At 43.8% G+C, this 13,853-nt stretch overlaps 1 protein-coding gene across 5 annotated transcripts in view; it reads left to right on the forward strand.

Moving 5' to 3' along the window:
- LOC114701439 (enoyl-CoA delta isomerase 2) overlaps positions 1-13,554 on the forward strand; it is a 31,694-nt gene extending 18,140 nt beyond the window's left edge. For 4 of the 5 annotated variants that reach the window (XM_028881549.2, XM_037205801.1, XM_028881540.2 and 1 more), the window contains 8 exons: positions 967-1,065; positions 1,382-1,570; positions 3,325-3,394; positions 5,892-5,991; positions 7,482-7,602; positions 10,974-11,063; positions 12,475-12,618; positions 13,231-13,547. In XM_028881549.2, coding sequence (XP_028737382.1) covers positions 967-1,065; positions 1,382-1,570; positions 3,325-3,394; positions 5,892-5,991; positions 7,482-7,602; positions 10,974-11,063; positions 12,475-12,618; positions 13,231-13,386 — 969 coding nt within the window. In that variant the 3' untranslated portion in view covers positions 13,387-13,547. Of the gene's footprint in view, positions 1-966; positions 1,066-1,381; positions 1,571-3,324; positions 3,395-5,891; positions 5,992-7,481; positions 7,603-10,973; positions 11,064-12,474; positions 12,619-13,230 lie in introns of all 5 variants that reach the window. The other variant, XM_028881559.2, reaches the window with a different exon arrangement.
- The last annotated feature ends 299 nt before the right edge of the window (positions 13,555-13,853 follow it).

Below are 13,853 nucleotides of genomic sequence, written 5' to 3' on the forward strand. Positions count from 1 at the left end.
TGGAAGCTGCAGAGAATGTCTTCATTGTCAATACTCCATGTGTATTGTCATATATCCATCAGTCTGGGGTATTCCTCCTTCCTGACTCCTGGAGAGAGGACAAGAGAAGTGTCACATTGACTTTGCCTCTGAACTCTTTCATGTGAGCCTTTGCCTGTGGCTTAAGTCTCTGTCCTTTGCCTGTGAGGAACTATACTATGAATACCACAGCTTGCAAGGGTACTGGGAGTCTTTCTAGTGGATTTGAACTGAGGTGATCTTAGAAACTGCCCAGTCCTAAGCTTTAAAGTCTGTCAGGAGTTAGGACCAGTCAACAGTCAAGATGGAGAAATGCAAGGACTAGAAACAAATAGAAGCCACTGTCCATAGTCTTCAGCGGGTCCTTAGGTTCCCATTGGCAGAGGGAAGAGCAGCCCTTTGTCAACTCAGTTCCCTGTAACTTCGCAGATGGTTGACTCCATTGGGTGACTTAGTATGAGCCTTCACTGACTGTGACTTTCATGCATCTTCTGTCTTCCTTTAACTAACTCTAGGACAAAATTTATAAATTTTTAATTGTTTAAAAATCACTTCTGAAAAGTAGCTGCATGGGGTACTTATTCATTTTAGAATACTCACTCCATCTATCCTCAAACAAAATTAGTTTTCTTTGTATTTCCTGGAGTGGCACTTAGCTAAGCTTCCTGAGGCCCAGGAACTGAAGACCCCATCCCTACCTGCACCAGCTACAGCCCTTTCAGCAGTTAGCAGGAGTTTGCTACTAAAGTTCTGGTTCTGTCCCCATAGATAGGACTTTAGAATATGGTGTAGACTTCTAACTGTCCTGGACTTGAATATTGACTCAGTGTTTTCACTTCCTGTGACAACTGGTCAGGAATACAAAATTAATGAACTCTTAGGTTTCTAGAACCACTTTCTCAAAAGCTTTCTCTTCCATATTAACCCCCCCCCCCATGTTCTTTATAGGCCACAGACGGACCCTGTAATATGCCTAAGCCAGGGGTGTTCGACCTAGTCAATAAAGCCAAGTGGGAAGCATGGAATGCTCTTGGCAGCCTGCCAAAGGTAAGTTTGTTGACTGTTATTAACTAGAACTCACTAGAAGCTTTTCCTCCCACATCTAATCTCTCTGAATGAGCCTTTGAATTGTTTTTTATTGCCACACACACACACTAGATTGAACTTGAACTCAACAATTTTTCTACCTCAGCCTCTCAGTGGCTGGAATTACACATATGGGTCACCTGTCCCACGATCTTTAAAGTCGTGGTGTACCTCTGTTGAATCAAAGGCTCTGTTCTGTATTGCATAGTGGTGTTTATTAGCATAGTATGTTTCTCAAATTGCTTATTTTAAAGACTGAGGTCTTTGTCACCCACAGGAAACTGCCAGGCAGAACTATGTGGATCTGGTGTCCAGTCTGAGTCCCTCATCTGAAGCCTCTAGCCAGGGAAAGCATGAAGCCGATGAGAAAGTCCAGGGGTCTAAGGACATTGTGGTGACCTCTGAAGATGGCATCACGAAGATCGTGCTCAATCGACCCACCAAAAAGAATGCCTTAACTTTCCAGGTGACGCTTCTGCACAGAGCATGGACACATTTTTCTTTTTCTTTTATTTCTTCACTCATCAATTGTAGAATTTCAGCATTATTCCTATTTTTGTGGAAGATTAGATAATTTGGCTTAACTCAGCAAAGTTGGACATAGTTTAGAAGTTGAGAGTTTCCAGCAGGTTCTACATATCCAGAAGGCTATGAAGCTTTGCTTTGAATGGAAGCACAAATCAGTTAAATCAGTCTAAAAGAAAGAGCACTGATAGGAGATGCACAGGACCCCCTAAGGAGATCATAAATCCTGAGTCTTTTCCATGCTCATGAACCATTTGTGGGAGGGAAGCATGGAGAGAGACGTTATCTTCAGCAGAGCAGTAATAGCTCAGTTTGAATGAGTTGCTTCTGAGGGAAATTTTGAATTTCTCCTAGAACTACATTGATAATAAGTTAATCACTTGAGCCCCTTCCCCTGACTACAGGGAGTTTATCAGATGCTTGGAGGTGAACTGGGGTCAAGGCTGCCATCTGCAGTATGGAACAGCATGCTCATTTGAAGGTTTAAGAATCTTGTAAAGTTGCTTGTCTGCCTTCCAATTGATAAGGCTTGTCTTGAGTTATTTCTGTGTAAGCAGGGTAGTACAGCTACACGCTATAACAATAAGACTCAGGACTTTCTGAACAGAGGACCCCAACACTTTTATTTAACAAAATAGTCCGAGCATGTTGAGAAGTAACTTGGTAAGTTCTTACAGCAGATAAGCAGGAGAATCTAAACTGACCCATCTCTCTCCTGGCCCTGGCTCTAGCTACTCACCTGGCTGCTATGTCTCCCTTGCTGTAATTCTCAGGAATTATTTCCTGTCCCCTGCCTGGAGGGGAACAGTCACATCATTATTCACATATTAAGTACATGCTTCTATTTTTCCAGTGTCTTTAGAAATACCCATCCTCCCCATAGCTCTAATCCACATTGAATCTTATTAAAGTAAAATCTATACCAATTTTGAAAACACACTAAAACTACAGCAAGATTTTCAGAAATGTTCAGGGCCAGTGCCCTTGGATCCCAGCACAGAGTCTCAGAAATCCAGCCTCTGTGTTAGTTAACACTTCCCAGACTGCCCAGGACACTTCTCCTTCCTTGAAGCCCCAGCTGAGATGCTGTTTCAGGGACAGTTCTCTCATCCACCTCCCCTCTCACCTGCTGCAGCAACCTCAACAGTTCCTGCAAGCTGTGTGCTACCTCTTCCCTTCCCCCACCCGTCCCTGCTGGACACAGTAGCTGTCCAGCTGCGTGGCTCCAGGTCTGCGTCTCTCTTGTTCGCTTTTGGACACAGTGGCTATTTGGTGCATCTGCCACAGCACCTGTACATCATGTGCATCCAGCTGTTGTCAGAGGAGCAGAAATCCTCTCAGGCAGCCTCTTTTTACAATTACTGAGGCTTGAGAGATGACTCAGTGCTTAGGAGCACTCTCGGCGCTTGGTTTCCCAGCCACTCACAGGGTGGTTTACAATCATCTGTGTCTTCAGTTACGGGAGATCTGACACTGACACCCACTTCTGACCTCCAGAAGTGCCAGGTACTACACAGTGCACAAACATACACAAGGCAAAACACTCATACATATAAACTGAGATAAGTAAGCCTTTAAAAAGAATTGCTTTGGCACTGTGTTGAGAGAAGGCTTGCAGACAGATAGAGTGGCCCAGTCCACTGGATGATGGATCTCATTTTTATCATTCTTTTCCCTATCTTTCCAATCACACAGATGTATCAGGATATTATACTTGCACTTAAGAATGCAAGCACAGACAACTCAGCCATAACTGCCTTCACAGGTAAGACCATTTTCACAGACTTACTCAGTTTCTATTTTAGGGACTCTCTTATTAGGTAGAAAATTGGTATTGATTGAAGGTCTTCTCCAGTGCTTCGGTGGTTTGATTTATAAATGTACCATGTTATCATGCACATAATAAAATCACTCTTGGATAATACTGATAAATCATAAGTCCCAACCTGACTGGCAAAGTAAAGCTTGTGGTATCTGGCTCACAAAAGCCACAACAGAAACAACTCATCTGTCCAAAAACAGGTTGACTTTGAACTATCTGTAGAAAAGAAACAAATGCTTGATACATGCAAAAGTATGGATGATCCTTATAGAATGGCTTTGTGAAATTCATGAAACACAAGAGTGAATATTGATCGGTTCAATTTATATGTCTTATGATACTGGACAGAAATTCTACTCTGTTGATGGAGTCTGAACATGAGTGCCTCAGGCGGCTGGGATGGCAGAGTAGAAAGAACATCTGGAACATTCTGAGGTCTTTGTAGTTGTTTTTCTTTGTTTTGTTTTGTTTTCACTCTTTGGAGGCATGCCACCCAGTTCCCAAATAAACACACGGAGACTTATTCTTATAAATGCCTGGCCTTAGTTTGGCTTGTTTCTAGCCAGCTTTTCTAACTTAAAATATCCTGTTTCTCTTTATGTTATGCCTCTGGACTTTTTACCTTTCTTTATTCTACATATCTTTCTTTCCTTCTTACTCCGTGGCTGGGTGGGTGGCTGGGTGGCTGGCCCCTGGCGTCCTCCTCTCCTCCTTTTCTCACTCCTCACTCTTGCTCTAGATTTCTGTTCCTATTCTCTGCCCTCCGGCCCTGCCAATTTCTCTCTCCTGCCTCGCTATTGGCTGTTCGGCTCTTTATTAGACAAATCAGGTATTTTAGGCAGCCAAAGTAACATAGGTTTACAGAGTTAAACAAATGTAACGTAAAAGAATGCAACGCATCTTTGCATCATTAAACAAACATTCTACAGTATAAACGAATGTAACACAACTTAAGCTAATATTCCACAACAGGTGTCAGTACAGTAGCCCATCTTCACTGCATGCTCCTTTCTGTAGTTTTGCCTCCAAAAATTCAGTTACATTAGTCACCCTCTGTCTAGAAATATGTAGAAGTTTCTAGAAAAATTAACAGTATGTTTTAAATAACTCTTATATACTTTATTGTTAAAGTTTGTTACTGTAAATACCTTACCTGATCTATATATTGAACTTAGTCACAGGTACGTGCATACAATTGCCCTCAGCATCCTCTGGGAATTAGTTCCATGACTCCCATCAATATAGAACTTTTCACACTCATGTTCCCTATGTAAAATCATATGCTACTTGCATAGAAGGTCCACACATCTCAAGGAACTTGAATCCCTCTGGATATCTTATTATGCCTAACACAGAGTGATGCTATGTCAGTATTCATTACGTTGTTTAGGAATGAACAGTCATGAGAGAGAAAAAAAACCTGTGAATATTCAGTACAGATGATTTTTTTTCCCTCAAATATTTTCTGTTGGTTGAATCCACAGATGTAAAACCTGAGGGTATGGAGGATCAAGTGGAAAGGAGAAAACACAATGCATATTGTAGAGCCTGGTACCATCCCCATGTTTCAGGGATTTTTGGACCATCTTGGAATGTATTCCCTGAGCATAAGGGGGAACCACTGTGTCTTCTTTTGGCCTGGGATCACTCCTGTATTTACAGTTATCAAAACTATTTAAGGGTACTAGGGAAGTAGCCTGAGATAGAATGCTTGCCTATCATGCAGGAAGTCCTGGTTTTGACCCCAGCATGGGCATTGTGACACAGGACTTTAATACTGACAATCAATAGGTAGGGGCAGGAAATCAGCAGCCCAGGGTCATCCTCAGCTACATGGGAAGTTTGAGTCCAACCTGGGCTACTTCAAATCCTGTCTCAAAACAAAACTCATTAAGAAGTAACTGTTTCATTGAGGCAAACTATACTTTAATAAACACACACCTTCAGAGGCTCTTCACATAGAGACAATGGTTCTTATTGTAATCTAGACAGTCCCACACAGTCTGGCTTCTCATCTTGACTATACCAGCTCCCCCTGAACCCTGTTCTTTCTCTGCTTCAGCCCTGGGGTTTCTTCTTACAGTCTAAGAGTTGTACAGACCTTGGAGACCTCGGACCCAGAACCTCATTTGTCCTGTTGCATCTCTGCTAGTCTTGCCTGCTCTTCAGCTCTCAGTCCAGCTGTCCCTTCCTGAGTGAGCTCCACCCTAAACACCCCAATAGACCAACCCTGTTCTGTAGTCAGACCACATGCCCATCTGTCACGTTGTAATCACACCATCTGTATTTAATTATGTCCTTGCTAGTCCCTAGTATATAAATGAGGCTCCCCAGTGTTCTACTAGTGCCTGGCTGAGCCCTGCGCACAGCAGATACACAGTAGCTCTTGAATGAGTAGATACACGGAGGAACCATGGCTCTGTTGATTGACTGTTTGCAGGAACTGGTGACTACTACTGCAGTGGGAATGACCTCACTAACTTCACTAGTGCCTCTGGCGGAATGGAGGAGGCAGCTAGCAGGGGTGCTGTGTTGCTGAGGTAAGAGTAATGTTTGTCTGATCCTAGAGGGTTCATTCTTTTCCCCCGCAAGTTTCATGTGTCTGTTTGTGGTGAGCATGTGTGTGGGTATAGTGCATGTATGTGCATGTGGAGTCTGAGGTCGATGTCAGACATTTTCTTCATCGTTTTTTGTCACAGTTAAGGTTTCTGTTGCTGTGATAAAGCACTATGACCAAAAACACTTGGAGAGGAAAGGGTTTATTCCCTTTACATTTCCACATGACAGTCCATCATCAAACAAGCTCAGGAACCTGAAGGCAGGAACAATCCAGAGGCCATGGAGGAGTCCTGCTTATTGGCTTGCTCCCTCCTGGCTTGCTTAGCCTTTCTTATAGCATCTAGGACTGCTGGCCCAGGGGTGGCTCCACCCACAATGGGCTGGGCTCCTACGTCAATCACTAATTAAGAAAATGCACTTCAGAGTTGCCTATAGCCCAATATTATGGAAGCATTTTCCAACTGAGAGTCTTCCTTCCCAAATGACGCTAGCTTGTGTCAAGTTGACTTAACACTAGCTGGCACACTCTTTCACTCTAGTCACTGAACCGAGACCTCTTAAACCCAGAGCTCACTCACATGCTTACTCTAGGCTCCCATTTCCAGCTTCTGAGACCAATTACAAGTAGGCCTCCACACCCACCCAAAATTTATGGGGATTCTGAGAATTCAGTCCCTAGTCCAGTCCTCACACTTGGCTGGCAAATGCTTTTACCAATGAGTTGTTTCCTCATCCCTCCCCCCATGAGGGTTCATTCTTTTTTTTTTTTTTTTTTTTTTTGGTTTTTCGAGACAGGGTTTCTCTGTGTAGCTTTGCGCCTTTCCTGGAGCTCACTTGGTAGCCCAGGCTGGCCTCGAACTCACAGAGATCCGCCTGGCTCTGCCTCCCGAGTGCTGGGATTAAAGGCGTGCGCCACCACCGCCCGGCGAGGGTTCATTCTTAACACATCTGTAAAATGTCCACTTGTCTGTGCTGATGCGCTTACTTGTGATCCCCCATCAGATCCCCCTCCTCCTCCTGCCCTCTACATGAGGTTGACCGGAAAGTGTAAGGTGAGAAAGAGGCAGAGGGAGTCTGAGTTCTCCTGCAGCGGGGTGAATAGACAGTGGCTGTGAGCGCTGGCTGTACGCAGGAAGTAGTCTTGAAAGGCTGCAGGAGGTTTGAGGCTTCGGCTTCCTATCCCAGTTCTGCTGAGTCTCCCGGTCCCCCTGTGCTGTGATATGCAGTCACGCACATAGTCCCCCACCATGGTCTCTCAGGTCACAGCTGAACTCACTGCCCAGGGTATGAATTGTCCTTAGCCTGTAGGATCATGACCTGATATTCTATTAGGTGCCATTTACAGGGATCCTGGGCCAATCTGGAGAGGTGACCTCTATAGAGTGATGTCATATTGGATTTATACATTCCTTTCTATAGTTAGTGGTGCTATTTGGGGATGTTTAATGCTTTCCTGTTTCCACTTCTGTAGGGAATTTGTAAACAGTTTTATAGACTTTCCCAAGCCTCTGGTTGCAGTAGTAAACGGCCCAGCTGTGGGAATCTCGGTCACCCTTCTGGGACTGTTTGATGCTGTCTATGCATCTGACAAGGTAAGCCCACTTCTACAAACAAAGGTCAATCAGCGAGGACTTGCGTTCTCCTTTATGGTGACTATCACTCAGTATATTACAAGGGGTTAGTGGGTGTGCTGGTTAGTTTTTTTGTCGACTTGACACAAACTAGAGTTACTTGTGAAGAAGGAACCTCAACTGAGGAATTTTTCTCCATCAGATTGGCCCATGGGCATGTTTGAGGGGCATTTCCTTGATTAATGATTGACATGAGAGGGCCCAGCCCACCGTGGGCGGTACCACCACTGGGCAGGTCATCCTGGGTTGTGGTAAGAAAGCAGGCTGAGCAAACTGTAGGGAGTCAGCCAATAAGCACTGTTCCTCTATGGTTCATGCCTCTGATTCTGCTTGAGTTCCTGCCTTGGCTTCCCTCAAGGATGGACTGTAACCTGTAACCTAAACAAAGCCTTTCCTCCTCAAGTTGCTTCTGGTCAGTGTTTTATCACAGCAACGGAAAGCAAAACAAGACAGTGGTAGGATGCAGTAATTTAGATAGTTCATAAAGACTTAGTCTCACTTGACAATTTAGGTTTTTCCATCAATGTTAATTAATGTTTCTAAACACCAGTATTGTTGTGAACATTGCCCTATTGTTGATTTTTATTATTCTTTACTCTTTGGTTCTTTTGGGGCACCCGGCTACCCAGCTCCCAAATAAATACACACAGAGTCTTATTCTTACTTATGAATGCCCAGCCTTAGCTTGGTTTGTTTATTGCCAGCTTTTCTTAACTTAAATTACCCCATCTATCTTTTGACTCTGGGCTTTTTCCTTTTCTTCTGTATATCTTACTTTCACTCTTACTCCATGGCTGGCTGGGTGCCTGGCCCCTAGTGTCCTCTGCCTTTTGTTCCCCCTCAATTTCTTTCTTCCCAGATTTCTCCTCCCACTTATTCTCTCTTCCTGCCAGCCCCGCCTGTCCTTTCCTGCCTTGCTATTGGCCATTCAACTCTTTATTAGACCAATCAGATGTTTTAGACAGGAAGAATAACATAGCTTCACTTAGTTAAACAAATGCAACATAAAGGAATGCAACACATCTTTGCATCATTAAACAAATATTCCACAGCATAAACAAATGTAACACAAATAAATGTAACGTAAAGTTTTTGTAATGCAAAGAGAAGCTGGGTATAATGGTAGATAGATACAATTCTAGGACTTGGGGAGAAGAGGGGATAGACCATCAAGAATTCGGTCATTCTTGGCTACATAACAAGGCTAGCCTGGACTACATGAGATCCTCTCCTTACCTCTCCCTCCAAAAGGCTAGCAGGATATGATAACTCATGCCTATAATCCCAGCACTCTTCTGGAAGGCTGAGGCATGAGAACTGCTCTAAGATTGAAACCAGCCTGTGCTACATTTGGATAAAGACCGTTTATCTAAAGCATTATTTTTATTTAAAAGGAAAGATAAGCCACAGACCAGTAAAAATTCTTTGCATGATACTTACTTGTAACCTGCGTCTATAAAGAATCCTTACAATTCAAAAATATTCTTTAATAATTTAACTTGAAAAATAGTAGGGAATGCTGGACAGTGATGGTGCATATCTTTAATTGTGGTGGTATTGTGTTCCCCAAAATATTGTGCACCCTAATAAACTTATCTGGGGTCAGAGACAGAACAGCCACTAGATACAAAGGTTAGAAAATGGTGGCACTCACACCTTTAATCCTAGCATTCCAGAGACAGAAATCCCTCTGGATCTCTGTGAGTTCAAGGCCACATTGGAAATAGCCAGGCATGTAACACATGCCTTTAATCCCAGAAAGTGAGCCTTTAATCCCAGGGAGTGACGGTAGAAAGGAAAGATATATAAGGCGTGAGGACCAGAAACTAGAAGCATTTGGCTGTTTAAGCTTTTAGGTTATGAGCAGCACAGTTCAGCTGAGAGTCATTCAGATATGAGGACACAGAGGCTTCCAGTCTGAGGAAACAAGATCAGCTGAGAAGTTGGCCAGGTGAGGTTAGCTGTGGCTTGTTCTGCTTCTCTGACCTTCCAGCATTTCACCCCAATAACTGGCCTCAGGTTTGATTTTATTAATAACACTCTTTAAGATTCCTGCAACATTTAATCTTAGCACTCAGGAGGCAAAGGCAGGTGACTCTCCGTGAGTTCAAGGCCAGCCTGGTCTACAGAATGAGTTCCAGGACAGCCAAGGCTACACAGAGAAACCCTCTCTTGAAAAACAAAACAAGCCGGGCGGTGGTGGCGCACGCCTTTAATCCCAGCACTCGGGAGGCAGAGCCAGGCGGATCTCTGTGAGTTCGAGGCCAGCCTGGGCTACCAAGTGAGTCCCAGGAAAGGCGCAAAGCTACACAGAGAAACCCTGTCTCGAAAAACCAAAAAAAAAAAAAAAAAAAAGAAAGAAAAACAAAACAAAATGAACAAAAAATAGTGGGAAACATGTTAGCAGTTATTTCACCAAAGATGCTACTATACATGGCTAATAAGTATACAAGAAGATTCTCAACATCACTAGTCATAAAGGATACATAAACTGAAAACATGAGGCACCACTATGCACATAGTGACATGGTTAGGTTACCAGGACTTCTCCTAGTAAAGCTGAATAAGGACATGGACCAGGTGGCGCTCTCCTACCTCAATGTGGAATGTTGATGGCACAGCCACTCTACACACAACTACTTCTTTTTTGGTAGAATAAATCTGAAAAGGATTTTTTTTTCAGCTTCACTGACAAGTGGGAAATGTATTATTATATCAAGCAAGTTCATGGTTGTGACTGACCCTACTGATAATGGCCACAATTCTGGAGGCATTAGTAAAAGCATTAACTGGCATGTACACATGGTAAAAGCAACAGTAATGAGAAAGAGGCTACCAGTTTGCAGTGCATGAGTGACTCCCAAACCTTATGCCCAAGTGGCAGGAGCGAGAAACACAGGTCTTATTGTATCTAAGATTCCGTGCATGTAACAGTCTAGAAAAGGGCAAGACAGAAGGGACATAAAGCAGATATTGAAGGGACTGCCCACAGGGACCATTAGGGGACTTTTGGGGTAGTAAATGTTTTCTTTGCTGAAATTGTTGGTGCCAACATATTTTACATATTTGTGAGACTCCATTAATAACACACTAGAAGTGAATTTTGTGTGTGCATAGTATAACAGATAATTTTAATTTAAATGTCCTCATCAATTAAGAATACTGAGCTGGACATAGTGGTCCACACCTGTAATCCCTCTCAGATAGTTAAGTTCTAGGCCAGATTGGGCTACATAGCAAGACTCTGTCTCAAACACAAACATACAAATTGTGCATTTGAAATCAAATAGTAATTTTTAAATGCTTTTCTTTTCTTCCCCCATCCCAACCAGGCAACATTTCATACTCCATTCAGCCACCTCGGCCAGAGCCCAGAAGCATGCTCCTCCTACACTTTCCCAAAGATGATGGGCTCAGCAAAGGTAACTTGGAAAAAACTTAAACTGTAGTGTGCCTGTCATCTTTGTTGCCAAGGCAATCCTGTACTCTGTCTTTTTTCCCTTGGACAAAGCTTGTAGGGTGACTATTTGCTCAGCAACATGGAGGAACCCGGCTAAGGGGAGATCTGATGTAAGGCAGGGGTCAGGATATTTTCTCTGCAGTTCCTAATGCAGGGACAGAGTCTGACACCTGGTGGCCTAGAGCTGGAGCACTGGTGGCAGCACAAGACCTTGTCCTCCACAGCTGTGTGGCATTCCTTGAAGGCCCAAGACTAGGAAGCCTTTACAGATGCGATCAGCTCAGAGCCACCTAACTGTGTGAATGAGCAGCATCCCCTGAGATGACATGGTGACATCCTCTCTTTGGGGCCCTGTGAAGTGGCAGAAGTTGCCGGCTCTTGGCAGCCCCATGAAGTCGTAGTCCCCGTGACTCCCAGTCAGAGCTGTCTTCTGCCGGTTGTTCTGCCGTGTGCTGAAACTCCCAAGGTGGCCCGCGGGCTGCTCAGGGTTAGCTCTGTGTTTGTGAGAACCCAGTTGTCTGTCCTTCGAGGAGTGGCTCCAAGGACACTGAGGACTGGAGACGGACAGAGGGAAGGACTCAGCAGACATTGGTCACCATCTCAGTGTGGTGGAGGGAGCCTGTTTGGTGACTATTAGATGGTTTGTGGTGAATGCCCCCCACGTGCACACGTATACAGTACGTGTCCGTACACTTCTTTAACCTCATTGTGCTGTTGTCACAGAGCCTGAGTTTTTAATCAGCTAAGCTTTGAAAAGTTGGGCAGAACCAGCTCTTCAGAGATAGAGCATTTGGAATTTGTTTATGGTTGTTGGTGTTTTTTTTTTTTTTTTTAAAGAAAATGCAACTATAGAAAGAAAATTGCTCATTGGCCTCGGTTTTTGTAGAAATGCAATGTAAGCTATCCCCATGTCCCTTTATCCACATAGAAGTCATTTGAGTGTATGCAGAGAACAAAGACATTCAAAGTTCAACCATTAGGACAACTAGTAAGGAATGGATTGTGGTTTCCTCATAGGTTGACCACATGGATGTAGTTTTTATGCCCCCCCCCCCCCGCTTGGTTATCATTTACAATGTTTAATAGCCACTATGGGTTCAGGTCATTTCTGCCCGAGGCTTCCCATTCCTGCCTCTGCAAGGCAGACCCTCACAGAAGCATCTGCTGTTCTAGCTTCTGGAGAGACAGAACCGGTTATGGCCTCAGCTGTTTGAAAGCCCTCGCCCAGCAAGGCCATCAGCTTCCCTGGTCTGTGAGAGACAGGTGACCTTAAGAACCATGAGTACATCTGTGTCTCCCCAAGGCTGACTGTCCCAAAGTCAACTGAAGCCTTGCTTTAGTAAGCTAGAGTTACATCTTGCTTTGCATTGCAGGCGACTGAGATGCTTCTCTTTGGCAAGAAGCTCACAGCAAGAGAGGCTTGGGCTCAAGGCCTTGTCACTGAAGTTTTTCCGGAAAGCACCTTTGAGAACGAAGTGTGGACCAGGCTGAAAGCCTATGCGAAGCTCCCGCCAAACGTTAGTATTTGTTTTTCACTTGTGGGGACATGGAAATCATTTCCCAAGGGGGAAATGTGCCTTAGGAGGACACATCCTAAAAAAGACAAGGCATGTGTTCAGTTGCTTTGAGTACCTCTGGATTTTGTATTAAAAGTTACTTTACTGTTGGGAATAGTAATTTTTTTACAAAGAACTTAGCAGATAGACATTGCATTTCTGTGCTACAGGGCACAGAAATAGGAGATCCTTCATGGGGTGACTCCAGGAGGATGTCAGTAGACACCCAGCTCTTTGACTTTGGAATTCAGGTGGGAGGTGAGGAGGCTGGCTATATTTAGGATCCTCACTCTATAGCACTTCTGTTTGTGTATGTATTGCTCTTCCATCCTTGCTGGGTGAGTGTGTGATCCTGGAACCAGAAGCTTTGTATGCATCTAGGGCTGTTTGGAAATGTACAGGAATAAGACCTATCACCCACAAATACTAGTGTCCTCTCTGTATATATTAAAGGTGTACTCTATTTTATATGTCTCAGTAAAATCTAATAGGATACATTCATTACCGTGGAGGGCAAGAATGGACTCATCTTATTCCTGTTGGAATAACGTATTGCTGGTTTTGTTTCATCAGTCCATGAGAATTTCCAAGGAGTTAATCAGAAAAAATGAGAAAGAAAAGCTCCACGCCATTAATGCCGAAGAGTGCACTACCCTCCAAGCACGGTGGCTGTCAGAGGAATGCATCAATGCACTCATGAACTTCATGTCCAGAAAAGCAAAGCTGTGAAGACCACCGCAGTAGTTAGACTTCACAGAGGAAGGGTGTGCTGCGAGTTCCGGTTTCCGGTATTTGAACAACACACACTGCACTGTGTCTTTTCCTTGACTAACAGCAATTATGTTGAGAATGACACACAGCACTGACAAATAAAAACTTTCATAAATCAAGCCTTAAGAATTGGTGTGGGATTTCGGCAATAAAAAGTCTTACATTGCTTAACATGAATGGATGCTGCCGTGAACCCCAGGGTAGTGTATGTGGGGAGCTGTTTTGAAAAATGTTTACAGCCTTTCAGGCTGAGATCATATCTCTGACACCACGATAGCAGTTTATCATCCACACATAGTGACTAAGTAAATTGGGCCAAACAGCAACAGTCTTTAGCTCATCAACTTGAAGTATTTTTTGAGTTGCCTTTTCTTTTCCAACCATCTGGCAAAGGAGGAAAATAAATAAGAATCCACTTCTCTTAG

Source organism: Peromyscus leucopus, chromosome 5 (assembly GCF_004664715.2).
Source record: "Peromyscus leucopus breed LL Stock chromosome 5, UCI_PerLeu_2.1, whole genome shotgun sequence".
NCBI lineage: Eukaryota > Metazoa > Chordata > Mammalia > Rodentia > Cricetidae > Peromyscus > Peromyscus leucopus.